The sequence below is a fragment of the Xenopus tropicalis genome, chromosome 1 (genome assembly GCF_000004195.4).
Source record: "Xenopus tropicalis strain Nigerian chromosome 1, UCB_Xtro_10.0, whole genome shotgun sequence".
Taxonomy (NCBI): Eukaryota; Metazoa; Chordata; class Amphibia; order Anura; family Pipidae; genus Xenopus; species Xenopus tropicalis.
In genome coordinates, this window is record NC_030677.2 from 175,442,910 (window position 1) to 175,468,965 (window position 26,056).

The window sequence follows — 26,056 nt, forward strand, 5'->3', positions numbered from 1 at the left end:
CCTTTTGTATCACTTATGGTTTTCTTGTATGTCATCTGCATGTTTAGTGTATACGGTGATGTGAAATATGTTTATGCTTTTTCATAATAATTATGTGGTGCAGATTTTAGAAACTGTATGCGGGGGGGAATTCACAAAAATGTCAGTAAAGGAAAATGTCATAATGTTGTATAAAAAAGGTTGTTTGTGCACCGATTTATTCACAGACCGATTTTCCATAATTTTTCCACCGCTACCAACCATTTTCAAAAAATGTTGGTAGAAAGTGGGCGTGGCTATTGCATACAACCTTTTTGAAAATTAGTCATAGCTACAACATTTTTACAGACATTTTTTATGCCAAAAATGTCTCCGCCATAATAAAAATGTCAGGAAAAAAAATGTTTAAAGGTTAATTTGGCTTAAGTCTGTATAAAGAACTTTTTAGAGCACAAGCAACATTTTCACAGCACAATAATGGCAATTTTTAATGTGTATACTACACTTTAATATTTGGCAGTATTATGACAAATCCATAACACTGTAAGATACAATCTGCGAATTGTGACCGACACTTTGAGAACTGCATACTTACCCACACTTTTATGAATTCCCCCTATGTGTTTAAGGACTTACCGTACAATAGCAATATAATGCATATAATAGCATACTTATGTTCACATTAAGGGGCTACATTAAATTGCAATAATATCTAAAACACTAGTCATCGTGTGACACAAAAACAAATTCAAAAGGGATGATGGATCTCAAGTGTAAAAAAAAAAAAAAAAAGTAATTCTCTAAAGTGGATTATTGGTCCCAGGGTATTGTCAGAAGTACTTTGGGAAATCAAAGAAGATTGTAAGGAAAAAGAACGGCCAACAGTAGAACTCTGAATAAAAAAAAAAGTGCTGGGAAACTAATAAAATGCTTAATTATGATAAAGTTTGCAATGCTGCCAGTTCTGATGATAAAATGACAGAATTAAATATATTGGTAAATTAATGAAGCTATTAGAATTACATATGGCTGCAGAAGTTATGATCAAAAGGAATTGGCTTAAGGGAATGAAGAAAATGACTGTGGATAGTGAAAGCCCATAGGCTTGTGCTCAGACATTAAAAGCAAGGTCTTACACCCCATATTTTAAATCCAAAATAGTATATTTAAAAATGGTGAAGCAAGGGACTATTGCTTGAAAGAAACAAAACATACCATTGGTTGGGTGTCGAGCAAATGAGATAGAAAATCTTTTAACAGCAGAGCTGCGTGTGGCGTCTGAGAAAGAGAAAAAGAGGTACCTGAAATTCACAAAAGCTACCAAATTAAACTGGTTTAGGGAGGAAAAAAATGAGGGGAGAGGGGAAAGAAAATTCCCATGTAGTGGAGCTTGTTAGAATCCATAAGCATGCAGTGTGTGCCACACCACAGAAACGGAGAGAAATGCCTTAACCCCTGACTATTCCATATTGTGAGTGAATGAAGAGAGTATGCTGGCCATTCTGGCAGAATAACTAGACATTGTATTTTCTATGCTTCTACTTTTTGCCATAAAAATGTGAATTGTGATACAACACATGATTCTCTGTGTATGTATGTTGTAGCTTGCTATACAGTTACAAATCCAATTTTGTCAGATTTGTGCAGGTGCAGCTACAGCAGCAAAGAAGATAAAGAAACGGAAGTTTTAGATTCATTCCACAGCCCGGAAATCACCTAGGATGTGGGCGTGCCGCTAAGTACTGATCAACTATGGGTTCTGAATGAAGTAGGCACAGTTTAATAGAGAGGCTTTCTGTAAGCGTATGTGCACGTACCATCTATGCAGCCAGAAGAAGTCAGCTTTTTACGATGAGCACGAGCATAATCCAGTAGGTTAGGTGCACTTGAGGAACCCCCGAGCACTGAAGTGCTAAACAGGCCAGCACACTGAGACCCTAGTGGAAGTTAGAGAAAATACATACAACAACCTGGTGTTCCTCTGTTGATAGTGGTGATGCATGCAGCATGCAACAGAACCTGATAGTGGCAAAACCAGACACCGATACACAGACAGAATTAGAACATAGTCTAAAGTCTTCCAATAATCCAAAAACTGTGCCACCTTCTGCTTAATAGTTCTAGATGGTACACTTGTTTGGTAAGAGAAGATAATGCAACACTTACTGTACTGTAATAATCTAATAGGGATGCACCAAATCCAGGATTCAGTATGGGGTTCTCACAAACCGCAGTATCATTTCCAGGTTCAGGTTGGGCCAAAACTAAGCTGGACTGAATTTGAACCCAAGTCATGCAAGTTTTTGGAGAGCTGAGAGCAACATTTTTTTTTTTTTTTTAAGTAAGATTCAGTAGCATGGCTTGGGTGCATCACTATATTGTGTGAATATTTTCACATCAAATACCTATTTTATAAGGTTTTGTATTGACTGAATGCAAGATATGTGTTGGTGAGAAAGTACATAACAGTGATATGGTAAATATTTTTTCAGCATCCCTATCTCCTCAAATGACAGGCATCTGCATCTTGGAGAAAGTATCCAGTACAATATGCATGTGTCTTAAATATAATGTTACCCAATGACTTGGTATAGCCTATGCACCACTTTGAGTTGTTCTCTTGCTCCCTAGATATAACCAATTATATACTTGAAATCTACTCTAAGCTACCTTATCAATTAAACCAAATTCAAAACAGCAAGTCTTAACAAGCTTTGCTCACCGCTTAGGGGGGATTTCACTCTTGACCAGCCGTTTAAAAATCACGTAAACCAAAGCTTGTTCATGGTCACTCACCACACTGACCCAATGGTCCAGGTGCAGCGCCCCAGACCCGTAGCAAGGGGAGACTCAGCTGTCACAAGCACAATTTCTCAGATGAGTGCGCACTCTGAATGGGAATGGTTAAGAAACAGAAGCTTTATTGTACATCATTGATGACCGATTTGAAATAAAGCTTCAGATTCTTAACAAATTCCACTGGAGTTAAGTGTGTGCACTCATTTGAGAAATGGTGCTTGCTCCCTGGATGTCTCACTAGTCATCTGGTTTTGGGTAAAGGCAGGAACAGCATTAAATCCATGCAAATGTCATTTCTCTTTAAAAACAGAATAAAATTAAAACCAGTGCAAAAATTCCATGTTTGCTATAAAAAAGGGACAATAGCTCTGCATACTCCAAAAGGAGGCAGACAGTGAGGGCAAGGCTGAGTCTAGGGTTGACACCTGTCTGCACAGACCAATTTTTCAAGGGTCTGTCTGGTTCAAAAACCCCTGCCCAATTTTTGTGGGTGGTTAAAGCACACAAATGCCATCGAGCCGTGTAGTGTGCGACATCATAGCCCCATCCACAATGGCAACATCACTGTCCACTGACATCACAATTTTACCCATCACCAGATAGGTCTGCCAACTTTATCCACTTTTGCTTCTGGCAAAGTTGCAAACCCTAGCTAAGTCTTGCATTAAGAAGCAGAATATGCAATGACTGATTCTGCTCTTGACTTTGAAGATGGCTGACTAGCACAGCCATCATACAGCAAGTACAATTATGTCAGGCAGCACATAAACTGACATCCCAGCCAATTCTGGTGGATCCACTGAAAGGATCCGCAAAATAACCAGATGGCTAAACAATCACCAAATGTAAAACCCTGGGCTCAGCATCAAATCAAAGCAGATGTTTCACATAAGACTCACCTGAGAGTACCGATGGCCCAGATGCATACAGCCTAGGTCCCTTGATCATGCATGAACCACATTCAAGTTCCCTGGAGCTTTAAGTAAATATAGACACATTCATCTGTCATAACACCCAAGCCCATAGCTTCAGAAGTTTACAATATCACTGCCCACACAGACCATTGGGTTTCTTCATTTAGATTTTCAGTTAATATATTTCTGAGATCAGTTTCTGTAATTCCTCTGTAAGCAGATGAGCTCAACCCTGCTATCTGCTCCTGCTGACTGAATAGATGTTGCAGCTGGAGTTCAGCAAGAACTAAATGGATACATAATACAGATTCCTAAAATAGAGAGTCAGTTGTATCCTTCCGTTCTCAATAAGTAAACAGATCCCTATATCTAAAATAGAAAAAAAAAAATCCAGCTGCAACCACCACTTGAATTTATTTTAAACTTAACAGGCTCTGGGTTAAGGAGACCTAGTAAATAAAATTTAACCAGCATAACATCTAAATGGAACTGCTATAGTACAGACCTGATGAGTACAAGCAGCCAGGAACCCACAGTAAGCTACATACAGTGGCTTGCAAAAGTATTCGGCCCCCTTGAACTTTTCCACATTTTGTCCCATTACAGCCACAATCATGAATCAATTTTATTGGCATTCCACGTGAAAGACCAATACAAAGTGGTGTACACGTGAGAAGTGGAACGAAAATCATACATGATTCCAAACATTTTTTACAAATAAATAACTGCAAAGTGGGGTGTGCGTAATTATTCAGCCCCCTTTGGTCTGAGTGCAGTCAGTTGCCCATAGACATTTCCTGATGAGTGCTAATGACTAAATAGAGTGCACCTGTGTGTAATCTAATGTCAGTACAAATACAGCTGCTCTGTGACGGCCTCATAGGTTGTCTAAGAGAATATTGGGAGCAGCAACACCATGAAGTCCAAAGAACACACCAGACAGGTCAGGGATAAAGTTATTAAGAAATTTAAAGCAGGCTTAGGCTACAAAAAGATTTCCAAAGCCTTGAACATCCCACGGAGCACTGTTCAAGCGATCATTCAGAAATGGAAGGAGTATGGCACAACTGTAAACCTACCAAGACAAGGCCGTCCCCCTAAACTCACAGGCCGAACAAGGAGAGCGCTGATCAGAAATGCAGCCAAGAGGCCCATGGTGACTCTGGGGGAGCTGCAGAGATCTACAGCTCATTAGTCGTGCACTGCACAAAGTTGGCCTTTATGGAAGAGTGGCAAGAAGAAAGCCATCGTTAACAGAAAACCATAAGAAGTCCCGTTTGCAGTTTGCCACAAGCCATGTGGGGGACACAGCAAACATGTGAAAGAAGGTGCTCTGGTCAGATGTGGCGGAAAACTAACACTGCACATCACTCTGAACACACCATCCCCATTGTCAAATATGGTGGGGGCAGCATCATGCTCTGGGGGTGCTTCTCTTCAGCAGGGACAGGGAAGCTGGTCAGAGTTGATGGGAAGATGGATGGAGCCAAATACAGGGCAATCTTGGAAGAAAACCTCTTGGAGTCTGCAAAAGACTTGAGACTGGGGCGGAGGTTCACCTTCCAGCAGGACAACGACCCTAAACATAAAGCCAGGGCAACAATGGAATGGTTTAAAACAAAACATATCCATGTGTTAGAATGGCCCAGTCAAAGTCCAGATCTAAATCCAATCGAGAATCTGTGGCAAGATCTAAAAAACTGCTGTTCACAAACGCTGTCCATCTAATCTGACTGAGCTGGAGCTGTTTTGCAAAGAAGAATGGGCAAGGATTTCAGTCTGTAGATGTGCAAAGCTGGTAGAGACATACCCTAAAAGACTGGCAGCTGTAATTGCAGCAAAAGGTGGTTCTACAAAGTATTGACTCAGGGGGCTGAATAATTACGCACACCCCACTTTGCAGTTATTTATTTGTAAAAAATGTTTGGAATCATGTATGATTTTCGTTCCACTTCTCACGTGTACACCACTTTGTATTGGTCTTTCACGTGGAATTCCAATAAAATTGATTCATGTTTGTGGCTGTAATGGGACAAAATGTGGAAAAGTTCAAGGGGGCCGAATACTTTTGAAAGCCACTGTATTAAGTATTATCTTGTCTGCTACTGAAATATTAAAGTATTAAACTAGATGTGGCCTGTTGCCTAAAAAATGAGATCTGCTACAAAGCTACGAGTAGGGGGCTGCTCTTTCTGAGGATACGATAGTAAAGGTCATAAACAGGAGTAGCAACAAGAAAATAAAGAAATATTTGTATAAAGAGTCTATATGAATAAAGTAAAAGCTATGCAGAATTTCAGATAGACAGTAGGGCGAAGAAGCCTATGGAGTAAACAAAATTAAATTAAAACAAAAAGTTACAAATGTTTTGCTTCTTAGATTCCCCTATTTCCAAAGTCAGCTCTATATATAGCTAATTAACTGAATCCGATGCCCGGATAGCATTTAACCTGCTAGATATTCTACGTGACAAAACTTGTTGCTATCTTCATTAAAACTGATGCCTCTTATTTATATAAGCAAGGTTAGTAACATGCTTTGTGTATATATAGACTTTAAAAGAATAAGAAGCACCAAACTCACGAGCAACAAATATTTTAAAACCTCTTTATGTGCATAGCATGAAGATATATAATAAGATTTTCTGTGAAATAATGTATATGAGTTAGGCAGGATAACCCATTCGGTGGGTATGTGCTGGTATTAAATGATTTTGGGAAAAAGTCTTCAACATCTAAAACAGGGCTGTGGGATATGTGAGGAATGGATGAGGGAAATGTGGACATTATAAGTAGGAACAGGGAAGAGAGAGAGACTGCAATTAAATGGAGGTATCACTTTATTCCTCCTTTCAATGCAATAGGCAGAATAAAGCTCCATCCAACAAGAATTCCACTATACAGGCTAACTTGGTATTGTTTGAAATGTTTGAAAAATTAGTGGCCTTTTCTTGTCTGTGTATGTTAACTTTTTGTTTTCTACATTTTGCATTTTTGTACTTGTCAAAAAAAAAAAAAAAAGTTGTTCTATGCAACTTTACACTAAACATTTATCCCAAATTGGCCAATGACTTTAAAGATAATGAATTTATTTTGTAACAATTATGTTTGCCTGTTACTACAGCTGGATTTCCTTAATAATTCAGCTTATAAATAAATACTTGCAAAATCCATATAAATACCAATTCTATGTACTACCGATTCACTATTGCATTACGACGGTGTCTATGATACTAATTGGTGGAGGGAGCGGAATTATTAGAAGCGTTAGCTTATACATCATTGCAAAGCCTTGCTACTCTAACTAATGTGCTGCGGGAGGATGGAATTCTACTGGATTCCTTACCTCTTAGCAGTGAGATCCAATTGTGACTTCTGATTTTATACTTCCCAGAATGAGAAGGCTTTCTTGTCTCTTTTCTCTCTGAGATGCTGTCTGCAGGGAGACATATCCAAGTGTGACCTGACTTCATGGCATGTATGGGTGTCTACTAAGGAACATTCTACCCTCAATGCAGGGATTAGTTTATTGGAAAGTAATTCTGGATTTTAGAAGTCACTCTCAGAAATGTGGCAAATGATAAATGCTCAGTTGTTGGAAATACCTTGTGGGTCACACAGAGCGCAAGCCTATGAAACCACAGTGTGCATACACTTAACCAGTCAGCCAAGGAGTTTCAAGCTGTGGGAATGATAGGCTTGCGCTCTCAGATGGCTATAAAACACAGTGACTTCTGAGCAAAGGAAAGACTTGTGCAAGAGGGAATTGAAGTAGCAAAAATGAGCAGAAGGTGGCACAGAATTAGGAACATCCCAAGAACCTCTGTTACATTACCAACAAATCTGTACATCAGAGATGGGCCACCATTAACCATTTAGCTGCTGCATAACTTAAATGGCAACAACCAAGGTACGAAAGGTTTCCAATCCATGACGTAGGTGAGTCACATGCATTTTCATACATTTAGAGAACTTATATCAGAAACAACATTTTTGATATTTTTGAATAAAGCAAAGTTTCCTTTGTACTCTATACTTCCTGTCCAGCAGATGAGGAAGCTAATTACATTTTTAAACAAAGAGAGGATTTTGTTGTTTCAGCAACCCACTTGGGTTTTATATATACAGCATAATGCAAATGGATGAGAACATTTAAATAAACACGCATGAATTTGCAAAGTAGCAATGCAGAGAAATAATGTACCCAAACTACAGATTTAGAACAGAAAAATATATATTACATATATATATATATTTTTTGTTTATCAAGTAATTCCTAATTATACCAACACAGATACAAATAAGAGGGCCATGTTAATAGGAAGGCAATGTAATAAGGTTTCCTACTTGATGCCATTAACTGAATGCCCATTAATTCCTCCCTATGTATGTATATTTCTAATTTACATAGTGATACCTTTATATGCAGCACTGACAAGAGATAAAGGGAATAGAGTCACGCTATAAAATGGGATTATGCATGAGTTTATATAAGCCCGATCTGTAATACTAAGGCAATAGAGAGCTAATTAACATGCTACCCATTGATTTTTAAAAATATTTTTAGCCACATTCATATTTAACTACCCATACCCACTTATAGCCATTCTGCTGTTTGGTTACTATGCCCTGTGGGACATGTAGGTTTCCTAAGAGAAGGCTAAAGGTGATGACACACAGGGAAATTTGATGTCCATAGTTAAATCTAGGCTACCACAGGCGACAAATCTCCCCTGAAGCACTTTCCCACCAGCGATAAAGTAAATCACCAGTGGCAAAACATGTGTGTCCCTTCGTTTTCCAAAGTTTTCTCAGATTTAGCCACAGGGGACAAATCTCCCCATGTAGAGACTTGGTTCTGCAGAGACACCTGGAATTGCCTCATGGCCAAGTCTCTGAGCAGCATGACAGAGCAAACATGGCACAAAAGAAATCTCCGTTAGGGATGCACCAAATCCAGGATTCCGTCATGATTTGGCCTTTTTCAGCTGGATCGGATTCAGTCGAAGCCATGCCTCCGGCCGAACTGAATCACAATCCTGAAAATCATGTGACTTTTTGTGACAAACTCAGAAACTGAAAACCCTTCACCATTCAGTTCTCTTAAACCCTTCCTTTACCCTGTTTGCATAGGCAAATTAGGATTCGGATTCGGTTCAGTATTCGGCTAAATCTTTCACAAAGGAATCAATCGGCTGTATCCTAAAATAGTGGATTTGGTGCATCCCTAATCTCGAACTCACTAATATTTATGGAAGAATACCTAGCAGATCAAGCTCTTTCTATAGTGAAATTCAGATAAGCATCAAGTTTGTAAGCAACACAATCTAAACATTCAGCTTTGGTTTTTTTGCTCTTTGGTATGTGAACCTATTTGTTCCACTTTTTTCACAGCCTCTCATCTTCTATATATATAGAAGTTGAACACGAAGAAGCCGCTCTCACAGGTCTTATGTGTAAAATAAAGGTTCTATTTATTAAATGGTGAACTGAAAAATAATAGTTCACCATTTAATAAATAGAACCTTTATGTTACGCATAAGACCTGTGAGAGTGGATTCTTCGTGTTCAACTTCTGTTTTCTGTTTTGATGACTGCACCCAGGCAATTTTAGTGATCTACACGTGAGTGCCAGTGGTTCCTAACTTTGATATAGATTTATATATATATATATATATATATATATATATATATATATATATATATATATATATAGATATAGATATAGATATATAGGGTTCCTCCAGGCCTAGCAACCCACAGCAATTAATTAGATGCTAGCATTAAACAAAGATAAATGAATGGTACCTGCTGATTGGTTGCTATAGGTTACTACAACATTACTGCATCCCTGTATGTTAGCACAGCCAACTGCAAACAGAGACAGCAACCAAATGTGTGGCAATATCACTATATAAAGTTAATACACCCACTACTTATTATGTTGTCCATTAAAAAAAACATAGATAAATCATTACAGAAACAACATTGTTCTTAATCTGCCTTTGTATCCAGTTATTTAGCAAGAATACTGTGCTAACAAGTATATTTTGCTGCTGGGTTTAATTTGAAGCCATTCTGTTAAATGTCAAGCAAAATAGCAGCCGGCAGTCATATCAAAGCAACATTAACCAGTCTCTTGCAACACAACACAGCGCATTACCATTTTAGAGCAAACGATAAGGCAGAACTTTGTCACATTTCATTAAATATTTAATATATAGTGGGTTATAATGAAGCTGCACGTGTGTATAAAACAGGTTTATATTCCACCGATGCATTGGCTTGGACGTATTAACTAGCACTGCAAAGGCCGCACTGAAGATACTTACCTAACCCACTGTGTTTTTGTTCCAGATGTCTAGCGCTTCTCAAATGACTATTGTTATCTGAAAGTACCTAAAAGTAAAGATAGAGTGTTCAGAAAGACCAAAGAAAGTGCAGAGTATATTGTGAAACCTGACAAAACAATCTGTCCCAGACATATACTGTTAATATGATGCACAATGCGGGTTAGTGGGAGAAATTCCAAGAGACAGAAGCATGCAAACGTCCTCTTTGAAAAGCACTTGACAGATGGAATCCTGTGATAATGGTCGGTGCAAAGCAAGCATTCAGAACAGTAATGGGCACATGGGCAAAAAGACTGCCATCAAACAGGTTTTATTTTGGAAACCATAGCCATACTCTTAAACTGCTCCTGTCTGGAAGGAAAATACAAAAGCTGGAAAAATGTCACAACACAGTCACTGTATGGCATGCACGAGCCCCGAGATAGGAACCTGACGATGCTCGCACCTCGTACCCAATGTATAACTGCACCTTTTCCTGTCATTTAGTTTCAGATATGTTGTCTGGCAATGGGAAATCCTGAAACCTTGAGAAGGTAAAAGGAATCAAGAACAGAACCTCTTCCATCATCTTATGAAAATGCTAGTGCTACACAAGTAAAAGGAGCAAGAGGTGGGTCCAAAGGATACATTTGAATTCAGATGTGCTTTATATACTGCTCAATTACACTTTGGAAATACAGAACCTATACTGGTAGAATAAAATATAGGTTTATAGAAAGTGAAAACTGTACAGAGGGTATAACTAATCTTGACTTTCTTTCTCTTGTTACTTGTACTTGTTCCTCTTGCAGATCACCAGTAAATTGACTGTCTCAGAGTTAAAGGATTAATTTTTAACAGAAAGAACCAACATATTGTATATTGAAGGTCTACTACAATTTATATAAATACAGTGTTTTAGTGGGGCAGCATGGGCCCACCATAGAAATGGGTCCCAACGGCACACAGAGCCTTTTAATTTATTAAATAGCGGGCTTACACAACATTTCCTTTTAGCTTTCCCACTCTCTTCCTTCATTTTCTTGCCACCCAGTTTTTCCCTACATTTCTCTCCCCAATCTTTTAAATTTCCTCTTCTCTCCCCAACAGCAAGCTGTGGTCTGTCTTCCCTGCTTTTTGAGTTCAGCAAAGGAAAAGGAAATAATGAGAAAGGGCACGCTTGAATGGAGGATCCACTAGGGTGTTCCATGGTATGCCAGTGGGCTAGTCTGATCCTATATAGGATAAACTGCTATATAGCCATGGGGAAGCCATTCAACCTGAAATTATGCTAAATAGGCATATAGCAGAGAAGAGATTAGCTGTATAGAATACAATGGTTTTAGTTTTTACACATTAAGATAAGCAGGAGTCAAATACCACTTCATGGAGCTACTAAACTCCTTATATAAGCTGGATCTGGTGTACAAAATACAATTTAAGTAACACCGTTAATTCAGGCCTCTCGGGGCCCGAGTTCACAATTTCTTTACCAATATGTTTTTTGTTGTAATAAATGCTTGGACCTATCTTCCCTTCTCTTTGGGGCTGTAACACAGTTAATGCATTTCAAGATAGTGTTTGGCTAATGGTTTAACTGACTTCTGATGCCTAAAGGCTGTACTTATAGCTGACCTATGTCTACCCATGCATACCCAGAGGATCAATTCCATTTTGCCCACATAGGAATGTTCACATGGGCATTTTTCCCCTTTGTTCTATGGTCATGATACCAGTGTAAATTTTGCAATGTTTAGTATGTGTAAACTATTTTCTATTATCAATAACCCTAAGGCTGTTGTGAGACCATGGGGACTATTGATTGGAAGGGGTATTATGTCACTTACAGTTAGAGGATGATTAGTAAATGTGATGTGACACTCCTATGTCTATATGTTTATCAAAGCAATGTGTAATTTGAGCCATTTAATCTCTGCAAGCAAAACGTTTGACATCCATGAAGCAGCACCTGGAAACTATATAAATAGTTTATTTATGGGGTCACCTGCACAATTTCTCTAAAAATATATATGAGGTTTGTAATTAAAAGGCACTAGGTTTGAACAGTAACCCATAACCAATTAGCAGGTAGAATTTACTGGTCACCTGTTTAAGAGCAAACATCTTATTGGTTGCTATGGGTTTCTGCAACTGGGCAAACTTGGTGCTTTTTTATTACATATGGGGGGTTTGAGTTTAATATCAGTATGCAGCCAAAATCTCAAATGTACTCTAAATATGAGTAAAATTAAACAGATATATATACAATCACACACACATTTTAACCAAACCAAGCAAGACCTCTGGACATAACTGTTTCCTTCCCTTTCTCCTCACTCTTCTCTTGCCCCTTTGTGTGTTGGAATATAGTTAATATTTTTGTTATGTTCTATTCAGGCTACTGCCACACGTGCCTGATCCTCTGTCTGTGCATAAATGAAGGTGTAGAAACAGCCAATCCACTTCATGATGTAACTACACTTATAGGCATGGCGTTGACCTGTGTCAGACACACAGAGCAGATTTTGCTATGGAAAAGCAAGAGAATGCATTTTCGTACCGAAATCCACTCCGTGAGTGTGCACTCAGACCAGCGCCGTGCCTGTGAATACAGTTTAATCATGCACTGGATGAGAGATGATTGGCTGTCGAATGTGGCAGCAGCCTAAAATGAAGAATAAAAAACATTGAATATCAGTTTTACAAGAAAACAGTTTCATTTTCACGTAAAAATGAACTGCAGACAAGCTTATTAGTTAAAGTCAATGGAAGAAGTACTGTTATTATGTATATACATTAGGTACAGGTTTACAGAAACAGAATGATTAGTACTGAGTTGAATCCCTGAATAGTTAACAGCAAGCCACTAGAAAGAGTCTTTTGTGAGTAAAATGAAGAAAGACACCAATTAAAATATAACCCCCATCTGTTTAAAAGCATTAAGATAACTGCAAGGTGTGTCTATGTACTGTTTGTAAGCACAATGTTGCCAAATGTATTGATGCTGTTTTTAAGTCTTAAAGGACAGCTAAGCTTGCTTATAACATTTTCTAATCAAAGCAGAGAATTAGCAAAGAGCTGCATTAAAGTTAATACATATTTTAATGTGAAGGGCAAGTTATTAACCATTGGTGTGTGGGAAAGAACCTATATGCACTGAAACACAGGGCCTTTTAGTCTTTCCACCACACAAATGGTTAAGTAGAAGCACAAGTGTGTGACAGGGGTTTGTGGCCATCTGTACCGAGATTCATACAACAGATTAGATGTCCTTTAATTCTTTTGTGGGTCAGTTTGTGTAATTAAAAAAAAAAGTTTAGTGAAGTAAAATTTAAAAACCTGTTGCCATGAGCCAAAAATACTGGATGTGAAAGCCAATGATTTAGGGGACACAGGGGAAGAAGTGATTTGATCCCCTGATCTGCGTCTTCGACGCCCAGAACCCACAGCACCGGTGTAATGCATCCAGGTACCGATACACTCTGGGCTAGACACACTCAGGGGGCTCCCTTCCTAGAAGTGAGAAAGGGGGGCAAAAAAACAGCAAAGCATGCAAAGTTAGAATCAAAGCCAATGACAAGGAAAAATAAAAACCTTTCTTGTAATCCCCAAAAGGGATCATCTTTTATAGCCTTTAATATGTGGCAAGTTAAATAGCAAAAAGCCAAAAGTTTCTTTTATATATTCTATCCGTATTAGAAGCTTTTTTTATGGAGGGATTATGAAAGGGAAGCCTAATTCTAACCACACTGTAGCAGCAGATGGCAGCAAGTTCCAGTACAAAATGTAGTGTAGCTGTGTGGTGTCATGTCAAGGCCTTTAAGAGGCATTTTAAAGGTAAATCTAAATTAACTCAGTCTAAAAACAATGACCTCAGTTTAACACATACTAGATAGCCAGTGTGCCTTTGCTAATCTCATTGCGCTAAAACTAGGGAAGCACCATATCAAGAATCCTCCACAAAACATAGGCAATTACCAAACTGTAAATCTAAATCTGAATATTAAATATCCAGTCATCTGTGAGCAAAGTATTGTTGTGGTTAGTTATCACATCGTTATCATAGTTGGGATTCGCTTTGGCTGAGCACTGAAGTTCACTGAAACTGAATACTGGATGTGGTCTATCCCTAATTACAATAGTTATGTGTTACCCACAAGCCAATGCCAAAAGGGGAAATTTCCTTTAATAAATAAGTATTTAGTACGTAGAAAAGATCATACAATTGGCCTGAATGACAATTTGAAGAGGGCCTGCCGAGACAGCAAAAAGGATAAAAAAAAATATTTACATAAACCTATAAACCACTAACCAATCAATTAGTTTCTAAGAGTCAGTATCACTGACCATAGCAACCAGAAAGTATGAGTTTCATTTCAGTGCTCTCTCGCCTTGTTCATATTACAGCTATTGGTGCAGCTGTGATGCATTTCAGTTACGCTTCACCTGCCTAAATTACAAGTACATTATAGTAGGTTTTTTTCTTTTTTCAAAGAAAATTGCATCGATTTCCATTAAATTTTGCAAGGAAATCAGATGACAGTATGCAGTATGATTAAGGCCTAACATTTACATAAATTATTGTCCATCATTGTAAGCGAACAACTCAGCAATACCGGACTACCTATGCATTTGTCTGACTGCTAATGATTTACATCATCATATTTGACAATACCATTTTTGCTTACAAAGGAGAGCGTTAGCTTCTAATACTCCACCCTCAGTTCAGTAGAAAAAAAAAAAAAAGAGCAAAAACCTAGATTCGGTTTTACAATCTGAAAGGTTTCAGAGAGCCACAATAAAGGGGGAAAAAATTGAACAGATTAAACAAAATATTTAAAAAGAAAAAGTCTCATAAGAAGCAAACTTTTCAAACATAGTAAAGGCTGGTGATGAATACTGTGTAATGAGAGATTATTTATAGTGAATATATATGCATGTGTATATATATCTATATACACACACACACACACAGCAAGCACGTACTTACCTCCACTGAGCCTATCTTCCTGGACCGGGGTAATGGAGACTTCCTATGTATATGAATGGGATCAGACACCAAGGGCTTAAACATAACAACTGCTCGGTCAGGTTCATCTCTTCGGCACACACCGGATTCCTCATCGCTGTCATTTCCATGAGTGTGCTTCTTGGAGCTTTCATTCTATTAAGGAAAAAAAAGTAAAAGTTGCTAATAAATGATAAGAACAGGATAGTAACTTCATGGTAACTAGCATTATATTTTACGGAGAGAGGACAATGCTCTCTTTACTAAATGCATAATAACAGAAAACACATGAAATAAAGATGGCAAGCTATGAACTCTCAAGGGTACTATACAAACATCCACATATGAAAATGTTCAGGTCATCACCAGCAGTGAAAAGGGGTTGCCATGATAGATGTATAGCACAGGCAGTTATGTTATTATAAACTATATGATGAAGTTCTAGACATAAGTGAGTGATCTAGGGAAATAGGAAAAAACAAGATAAGCAAACCTCTTGGGAAGCAGGTCTATACCCAAAGCCAGAAGGCAAATTTTTATCTTCTTCACAGCCTTTCGCTCCTGGACTGAAGTGCAGCTCAACATGAAATCTTTCTTCTGATGAAACATCCTATGATTGATGGAAAAATAATAAATTACATAAAATACACTTTTAAAGTAATAATTACAGGGTTCTAAAGGCTTTGGGATCTATTATTGGAATGCTTGGAACCTGGGTTTTCCCCATAATTTAATTGCCATAACTAAAAAATTAGTGAAACATTCAATAAATCCAAAAGTATTGCTGTGCCACCAATAAGGATTTATGCAGAAGGCATTTTTCATGCAGCAATTCAAATGGTGAGTAAAGAGAAAAGCATTTCGGGAAGTTTTGTCACCCACGGGTAGCGCAGAATCTTCCTACATGTCATCAGTACAAATGGGCCACCACACAATCCCACATGCAGGCAATGAGTGATTTGGGAGGGCATATAAATTGTGGGATTAAAGGAAACTGGTGAATACTGAAGTCGCTGGTACCCTAAATAAGAAGCACTGCACCAAATTTTGTAACAAGCACCCACAAACTCTTAGCTATGCCTCTGTTTACAATACCTTAACTATGGATCTACATAGTGCAAATTTTAAAGTAAAATACAAGAAATATGTGAGTGTAACTGAAACGGCAACCCAGGCAGTTGCCCTGGACCCATGGTTTCCAGGGCACCAAGAGTGAGGCAGTGCCCAGGTCCTTTACTGAAGTATATAAGCAAGTAATGAATAAGCATATCACTGCAATCACCTTATTGGGGTCTTCATAAAGCATGATCACAATCTGGGTCATGTAGTTCAGCTCGCTGACAACATTTAGATAGTCCATTGCCCTCTTCCACTGCTCATCTTTTGTCTCCTATAAACAGAACAGCATGACATTAATGTACCTTTTTTAAAAGATCTGCTGTGTTTGGAAAGAACAGATTTTTTTTCTTTTAAAATACATGTTTGCAGAAGGCTTAAACATAATCTTCACAAGGAGATCTTGGCCATTGGCTCTTAAAGGATTCTACTGCACAGAAAATTCCACAAGCAGACATTGTGCTCTGACACTAGATTCAATGTATAGTCAGTACAGAAGTTAATACAGCAAATATTACATTTGCAAAAAAAAAAACAAAAAAAACCCCACATAGCTTTATCTACAAAGCTAGTAGCTAGAAGATACAAACTGGCAGATACGCCCCAACAAATAGGCAAGAGACACATGGTATGAGGGTCCTCATTAGTCCAAGTTAATCAGCATGGCAAATGTTTTCTTGGGCTAAGGTGTAAGGTAACACAGTATTCACAGATTTTCACTAGTGTTGCATGTATAGGGGTTTCTTACATTTAAATGAACTGTTAGAATAATATAGACAATTATATTCCGAGGCACTTTGCAATTGGTTTTAATTTTTTTTTATTATCTGTGGTTTTTCAATTATTTAGTTTTTTGTTTAGCATCTTAGCATTTTGGAATTTCAGCAGCTATCTGGTTGCTAGGAACCTGGTTACCTTAGCAACCAGACAGTAGTTTGAATGAAAGACTGGAATATAAATAGGATGGGGCCTAAATAGAAAGATAAGAAATAAAGGGTAACATATACTATAAAAAATAATGAAGACCAACTGCAACGTTGCTCGTTTAAAGGTTAACTAAAAAATAAACCACTCCTTTAACAGCTGCTCCATCATCAAAGGAGACTGCAGTATATTTATACAATTGATTTCTACTGAATATGTTATTTTGTTCCACCCCACTTGATGATTTATATGGAATGTTTGAGATGTAGCATGCTCTAGGTTTGCAGGGCATACAGCCCAACTTATATAGTGGTTAATGAGACATGACTGTTATGGAGAAGATGTACTTTTGCCCAGACAAAAGTAAGGTCATAGTGCATGTACCTACTGTATAGCAAACACTATTAGATTATTTTTGCAGCACAGAATCATACTTACGTCACACAGTGCTCCAAAGCGGAGGATAGATAAAAGTGAATGGACATGGCTCTCACTTGTAAAATACAAGCGGGTGCGCACATGGCGCTCTGGAGACATGACACCCCTGGAATACCTATCATTGAGAATATATAGAGATGTAATACAGGAAACAAAATACTAAATATATAATAATATGTACAATTAGCATTTTGCCCACATATCACAGGCGTTGGAAGAAGAGAAGGCCAGGAAAAGTTTTTATTGCCATTAACAAAATATTTTTGCAGCTTTTTAATATTAATCATTGGTAACAAGTGAGGCTGCAAGAATCAAGGCTGTTAATGGCATTTTCTTGCAAAGCCCAACCAGACCTAGTAATAACAAAGGTTTTTACAGCAGATAATTGTGACTTCTCTGAATACAACATGCAATGAGATTGCCCAGGCTGTAAATTCAACTGCAGTCTGTACAATTATGCTGCACGCTGTATTTAGAGAAGCTTCCAGCCCACTGCAAATGGTGAGTACAAGAGAAAAATAGAATATAAAGGAAGCAGAACAGGGAAAAACATGAAGGAATGTGGAAGAGGAGAAAAGATGTGAAATTGGGGAGAAGGGGGTGAGGAAAGCACAGAGAGAAAGAAGAAAACATATAAAGTAGAAAGGGAGAGAAGAGTCTTTAGTTTTAACCCATAGGTGGAAAGCATGGGCAAATATAATAAGTAAAAAGCATACAAAAAAGAGGGAAGGGGGAAGCAATGCATAAGTGCAGGACGAAAAGCTGGGAAAGGGGAAAAAAGTCTGGCATATAAAGGAAGCAATGAATAATATGCTTAAAGGGAGGTGTACAAAAATGGTGGGAGGATATTGTAAAGAATGAAGTAGGGAAGAGAAAAGGGTTGGGGAATTAGAAGTGCAAAGGAGAAAGAAGAGTCACAAATAGCAGTTGAAGGAGGACATGGAATATAAAGGTTTGTGGAAAAAGATACAGAGGTATCACATGAGCATGCCATCTATACAGCGCGGCAGCAGAAGCTCATACAGTGGATGAAGTTTGTTCACTGTGTCATCATCCTGAGTTCTCTGCAGATCTGAGCGAATCTTTCGGACAAGTGGAGTGCAGTAACCTTTGGCAATCTCTAGCTTCTCTGGTCTGGATATTCCATATTCCTACAGTCAAGACATTAGTTGAGTGATCAGTTATGAAGTTACATTTAAATGTGTCATTTCTTTACTCAAGCCTGCAAGATGTTTTGTTTCAAAGTTATTACTTCTATTATTATTGCTTTGGCAACTGGGTGCACTCTGTAAATGCAATATATGCATAGAATTTCCCCCTGGAAGAAAATCAATATGGCAGTTCCCCCTTACAAAAATGTTACCATAGAGAATTTTTGCCATAAGCTTTTGTTTTTTTTTTTTCTTTTTTAGAAAGTGAAAATCTTTTTCATATATTTGTATTTACTATGGCAGCCGTAATTGCAAGGCACATGCTTCCACTTTGCAGTCTATATGAGGTGCTAAATACATAAAGAAAAAGGCGATCAAATGTTAGGGGTTATTTACCCTGCAGGTACAAAAAAAAAATAATTAAAAGGGCTTGTATTTTTTAGAAATCTAATCAACAATATCACTGTTCAGATTGAATGCATTCTCTAGAACAGAACACTGAAGAACTGAATGTGATCCAAAAAAGGAACAATTAAAAGCATTCTTCATTCATTCTCTAATGATTCCCACCAGCACATAGCACAAGAGGGAGAAGATATGTACAAACCAAAACTGGCAAAGTTACACCATAATGCTATCTCTAAATGTCTAAAACGTTTCACTCTATATAAAACTACTGACCTGCACCTTTTAAGCTCTGACAGCTTACTACTGGTACCTACCTAAACATGCTGCCAGTCATTTCCATGGGGTATTTTCCAGGATATGATGATGGGGCATACATCCCAATAAGCCCATATAGCCATTTGAATGTCTTAATTACATTGTATAGAACTTTTTTGTGACCCCAAAAAGGGCAAGTAGATTTCCCCTTTTTTAAGATAATACACTTGATAAAAAGATAAAACAGCAATTTCCCCAGAGATAAATTTATGTACAATGAAGCATGAAATAGCTTTTAAGGTCATACCTGAGGGATAACTATGTCTGCCAGGGCTTTGGAAAGCCTGTACAACTCCATTGTGTTTTCCAGCTTCAATGAGCAGTTGTGCTGTACATCATATTTAATGCAGTCATATATATCTGGGATTTTGCTAATATCATATCTCCCATTCTTGGTTTTGAAGTCTTTTTCCAGCTTAGACCATCTGCGCAACATGAGCTCCAGTGTCTCACTGTGATACAGCTGAATGTCTATACAGATACAGAAGAATTATTTAAAAACAAACAGAAGCATATGGAGCTCATTTATCAAACACCAAACCAAGGAATCCTGAAGTACTGAAGTTCCATATTCTTCCCATTTATCAAAACTTTCCTGGATGTCAGGAACATTTCCCAGGAAAAGTCTTTGGAAAAAATACATTTATAAAAATGGATGTGTCAATTTGACATAATGTGTTATTTTGCCTGTGAAATTCATAGTTTGTGCTGCATTCTATGGCAGTGTATGAAACAAAGTGGACTTTCTAAAGTTCTGCAGAAAATTGCAAATGACACAAAACATGTCACAAAATGCAATATTTCCTCTTTTAATATACTAGATTGAATCAGAATGCCCGGTGGTTACTGAAAAATACAAGCAAAATGAAGTGTGTTTAAGAGCGCAACACAGCCTACCTGCAAATTTGGGGTCTTCCATCCTCTGTCGGATTTGAGAGGTCAGGCTTTGGATAAGAAAATACACCTTGTCACAGGTCTTCACTGGGTTCTTAACAAAATGCATTGATTTAATCTGGGAAACACTTCCAGTTGGGGTAAGCTGCCAAAATATAACAATTATTTGAAAAAACATTATCAGCTGTGGATACTTATAATAAAAGAAATACTGTCCCAGTATTTATAACATCTCTTAATGAATAGGGCTTGTCCCGAACATGCTTTAGCCTATTGTTTTATTAGGAAATAATTATTGTTTTTGCTATTTCTTGCACTAAACAGGGTAAAATTTGAAAATAAAACTATAGTCATATTGTGCTTCCTCATGCTTAACAAAGATGCCCTGTGGCACACCGGGTACTGATGAATAGCACTGGCATGTTATTGGGTAGGAGTTTCCTTTGTAACTGTAACTGTTACATATGCAGGGGATGTTGCAATGGAAAATATTTACTCAACAAAGCAGGAAACAGCACACATGTAATTGCTCTTTAGTAACATATCTTACATTTTTCTTTAGTAACAGATCCAGTGTTACATCCAGTGCAAATCATTTAAACATCATTGCCTTCTATGCCCTCTCCCAAAAAAGACCAAGTGCCCGGATATGCCCAGACATGCAGTGCACCAATGTAATAGGGTGAAAATACTGAATGCTGCATTTTCATGCGATTATGCCAGTGCCAAAGTTAAGTGTTTTACATGTGGCAATTTGCATTCATATCAAGGGCAAAGTATATTTGGCACTTTGTTGCCTGTGGGGAGTAGATTTCCAACAGGTTACAAAGTGCCCCGTCTGACATCACCTTAAATGTTGTCAGATACGTGAAGTCCTAGCTACTTCTGTAAAATAAATGGAAAATATTTACTTAAAGACTGGCAAAAACAGTTGAATCACATAAAATCATGTTAGTGTTGAAAATTATTTTGTAAAATTGATAAAGTTGCAAGTCATTACAGTTCTAAAGGACCACAGTAATTATAACTGCTTACCTAATACCCCAGGCTAGCGCTCCTGTTGGCAAAAAACTGCACCAGGGCACTTCTGTATAAGGACCACACTTCTTTCTCTTGTTCTTTTTTTCTGTTGCCCCAAGCCCATACTTGTAAAAGCTGACTTTCGGCTTTTTATTCTAAAAAAGCATGTCCACCCACTGAGAATATCACGAGGTGGTGCTCACGCTGAAACAACCCAGGCCAATGCAGTTTTCTGCTAACAAAAGCACCAGCCCAAGGAACCAGTAAGTGATTATAATCAGCATAAGGGGAGCCTAACTTTTGGCACCCCCCCTCCCCCAGTGATTTTACCTTTCCTTCTTCATTAGGAAAACAAGAACGTATTAGACACAGGAGAGGGAGATGGGGATGCCATCATGTTATATGTCCCATACTAGCATGTCTTATTACGAAACCCAAGATGTACACAGAAGCTTGTTTATATCTAGAAAATGAAGGTCTCTTGTTTAAAAACCTAATGCAGCACCACAGTCCACATTTCCTGTTCCATTTATTGTCCATTTGTGAGAAAATAAGGAGAAAAGTACATGTTATATATAAGCTAGACCTTGTGCCTCACCTTCTCGAAGTCCTCAGGGCTGAAGTCTCTATCTCGCTGCAGAATTTCATGAAGTCTTGCTTTTACTCTATGCTGGCAGCTACTCAGAGAGTCACTGTCACTGTCCAGTAAACCATTCATATTAGCACTTTTCACCATCTGAACCAATATTGGGGTTAGTTCACCCTCTAGTGCAAGTAAACCCTAAAGAGAAGTGGCAAGAAACACGTGACCATGTATATGTATAATGAACGTTTCAAGTTGTATAATGCCCACCCTGACCTGAACATTTATGGTTAACATGTTATCTTGCATAGAGAAAAGGAGTGTTTCACAACATATTTCTGTTCTACAAATTATTTCAAATGTAATATACAAATTCTGACTCTAAGGCCTGAGGTTACTAATATCCAAGATGTTTTTTTCCACTGGAATTTAAGAAATCATTGTTATAAATTAATGTACTGTTCTGCAAATTTGCTGCCGCTAAATAAATAAATGATGAGAGTAGAATTCAACCTTTATGTAATTTATTAATTGAGAAATAAACTCAGTAGTCACTTTTGTGCCGTAGTACCCGCTTTCGATGTACTTTGGGCAGTGTGCATGTACAAAAAAGTTTTAGCCATAGAAAGTGCAGGGCAGTGTGGCATATTTACAATATCACCTCTACCAGATGTCATGGCACCCTATAGCAGCCTTATGTGTGCAGAAGTGGCAACTTTTGGAAAGGAAATGGTAATTTTTGATTAAAAAAAAAATGCAAAAATATATTTAATCAGACCTAAGCTCAAAGGCTTTATCGGGTTCACAAAGGAGTAGAAATGGCATTCAGAGAACAACAGGCTATTTCACTAGCACCGATAAATGGAGGCCTAACTCTTACAGCCACATTCTAAAGAAGCCAAAAAGCATATTTACATGTATAAGCATACAAATTAGAGATAAAATACAAGCAATAGCATAATGAAACAAGATAAACAGGAACAGGATAAATAAATGTACTTTTGCAAAGGCTGCAGCAGTCATCTGGACCCTTCCTTCATCCGATGCATAGATTTTAAGGTCATGCCGATAGGTGCTATGTAACCTCAGCAAGCCACACCCAGGAAATCCAGCATAGTCCCCTGAAGAATACAGGGATAAAATATTAACCTCTAACATTCACTAAGTTCTTTTTTAATAAATTGCACATCTTGATTTACAAGATAATTCAAAATTAACAAAGGTCACATAGGAAAGCTTTCTAATGAATCCATATTTCGGTAACAATCTCAGGCACAATAGGAATTTATATTTAACATGTTATTGTTTTTTTCCTTTTTCAAACAAAACAAGGTATAAATGGTTAGAGAAGAGGGAGAAAGGAAAGAAGGGAAGGAAGTGGTAGAAAAGCTTACATATTTTGCTCGTATTGAAACTAGTAAGGCTTAGGCACTTAAATTGGTGGGTCAGAAGTATCTCCTACTCTAGGCTGGGGGTCCCCCTCAATGTCCAGCCATGGCTGCCATATTTTGTCGAACTTTGCTGGACATCCTCTGGCTAGGTATGTCAGTTTGTTTCATTAATAAGCTTAATCCATTGTTTCTTTTGGGGGGGCTTTGGCCCCATCCATCGAAGAATGATACATTTTCGGGCATAGTAGAGCAGTGATCGGGCAAACAGTCTGGAGGAAATGCCTTCCACCTGGTCTAACATGTTATTGTTGGTATGATAGATGTATTAGGATACAGAAGCATACTCAAGAGAGGCTACACAGAACTTAATACAGCTCATTTACCATTGCTAGAGAAGCAAGGTGCTTTTTTATCAATTCCTGGCATGATGCACACTTTAGTTGCATAAAAAAAAACTGTGTGTACTGCCAAACAAAGCCTCCTAAAAGCTGCCAGTCCACACAGGGGCTACCAATCACAGCCCATCCAAAACTGAATTTTCAAACACTCAGCTTTACTGCTCACAATGTGCGATGCATCAATCCTCAATGGCTCACCGCCTGGCCCTTTGGAATATCACAGAATAAGAGGAGAGCACCTTCACGCAGGTTAACTGCTTTAGCATTTATTGAAACCACTGCACACATGTTTCAGCTGTATCACACCCTTTCTCTAGTGTGTTTTGAGAAAGGGCGTGATACACCCCGAAACATGTTGTGTGCAGTGGTTTCAATAAATGCTAAAGCAGTTAACCTGCGTGAAGGTGTTCTCCTCTTATTCTGTGACAATCACAGCCCATATTTGGCACCCCAAGAAAGTTTACATGCTTGTGCTGCTCTCCAAAGTTTATTACAATTGAATGTGGCTTATGGATAAAAAATGGTTGGGGACTCTCGTGCTAGAGTGTTTATTATGCCCTTAGCAATGGTTAGTACAGGTTATGATTTGCATCTTTTGACAGGTACAAATCAGTCGACATATTAAGCTATTTACATTTTCTTCACCACAGTGAAGTTAAGTTCAAGCACACAGCAATGAGAACATATGAAAAGAAATAGAAGTGTTTCATATTGCTGCATTTGGCAGTGTTGGGGCAGAACAGGGCAAATACATCCAGTACACAAATGTAACCAACACTGCAGAATAATATTTTTAGAGCTTTTATAGGGGACACTAAAGATTCCGCTCTGCCTTTACTCTGGTAATGCATCTCAGGTGTACAGCAGCAGGGTTATATGCAGAGTCCAGGGGATTCTTGGCCAAGCTAAGCCAATAGCCTCTGACACCATGTCCTTGCTGAGTGGGTCATTTATTTACTTATTAGACATTAGCACTAAATTACTACTCATTATACTTATTTTACAGTGTAGTGGCACATTTATGCAGTGGTTTACAGAGATATTTTACCATTCACACCTTCGCTTGCCCCAGTGGTGAATACAATCTAAATTCCAAGCACAATTATACAATGGTTGGTTTCATCTGAAGAGAAAATTAACCTGCTTGTATGTTTTTGGAATCTGGGAAGCAATGTACCAGGAGGAAACTGATACAGCAACAAGGACAACATGCATACTCCTTAAAGATAGTCCACTTTTTATGGACATGCCGTAGCAAATAAACAATGTAGAGAATGACATTTCTCTAGAACATTAAGGTAAATGGCACACAAGCATTTTTTTGCTGGTGTTGTTAAACCATCTGAAAACTGTTCATGACAGCCTCCAGCAGCTCCTATTGACTTAAATAGGATATGCACAGAAATGCAGAGCGAACACATTTCAGATAGAAAAACACTTAGCTATGCTTTTTGCAAGTGGCAGCACATAAGTTGGAAAGCAGATAGTTACCTTGTCCTCCAGGATACATGCACCTAAATGCCCTGCCTAGCTCTTCTGCCTGCACCCGTCCTGCCGGAGTCAGCTCCCCTCCCCACTTCAGTACTAGAAGTAGTGATGGTTCATCTCTTCGACAGTCTAAAAGAGAAAAATATTAATTACAAACAAAAATTCGAATTTACGTAAACTTATCTTTGACTCAAATGTGAATTTACACAGAAGTCATTAGAATAAGATTTTCTGTGTGATTCCTGGTATATAGTTGTACTCGCATCAATTTGTTATCGCCATTTGGTATCTGTAAAATCAAATTGCATTTATTCTAGATCTGAAAGGAGAAATTAAAAAAAAAAAAAACTCAAATTTTACACCTTTCAACTATTTTTGATTTGTAATCTTTTTTTTTTCAAGGATACAATGTAATAAATATCAATTGTTTTCAAATCTTCTTAGCAATTATTTGGAATTTTAGTGTGATTTTCGGGGAGGGGAGATTTATTTCTAGCTGTGTTGCATACCACTTGAACCATGTTCCTGGGATTTCCTTTAAAACGTGCTGTCGATATATCTAGTCAAAGAAATTGTGAGCACAGAAAACTATAAGAAAACAAGGTTTATTTCCCACTAGCCTAATTTCTGAGAAACAGACTAATGCCTAAAACTATTGATGATCACTAGAATATAACATGATCTTGGGATTGGGCAACTAAAGCTGGCCATACACATACAGTCACTGCAGACATGGCCACTTTAGAATGAGTCGGCAGCTTACTGAAGCTTATGAAGTCAAAACAATGGCCAGCCCCACAGATATCTGCTTGTGATTCAGCCAGATATCTAGCAGGCAGTTTTAAAAAATCCCATTGGACAATGACTAGATCATTATTGGGGTCATCCACTGACTGGTG

At 38.0% G+C, this 26,056-nt stretch overlaps 1 protein-coding gene across 8 annotated transcripts in view; it reads right to left on the reverse strand.

Annotated features, from left to right (window-relative positions):
* The window catches only part of ppip5k2 (diphosphoinositol pentakisphosphate kinase 2), a 58,501-nt gene that overhangs the window by 6,366 nt on the left and 26,079 nt on the right, over nucleotides 1-26,056 (reverse strand). The window contains 14 exon segments of one of the 8 annotated variants that reach the window (NM_001374817.1): nucleotides 1,195-1,257; nucleotides 1,797-1,916; nucleotides 10,024-10,090; nucleotides 13,363-13,536; nucleotides 15,014-15,187; nucleotides 15,525-15,641; nucleotides 16,314-16,421; nucleotides 17,510-17,624; nucleotides 18,533-18,660; nucleotides 19,631-19,854; nucleotides 20,281-20,422; nucleotides 21,896-22,078; nucleotides 22,880-23,001; nucleotides 25,161-25,286. In NM_001374817.1, coding sequence (NP_001361746.1) covers nucleotides 1,195-1,257; nucleotides 1,797-1,916; nucleotides 10,024-10,090; nucleotides 13,363-13,536; nucleotides 15,014-15,187; nucleotides 15,525-15,641; nucleotides 16,314-16,421; nucleotides 17,510-17,624; nucleotides 18,533-18,660; nucleotides 19,631-19,854; nucleotides 20,281-20,422; nucleotides 21,896-22,078; nucleotides 22,880-23,001; nucleotides 25,161-25,286 — 1,863 coding nt within the window. 8 annotated transcript variants of the gene reach the window in all.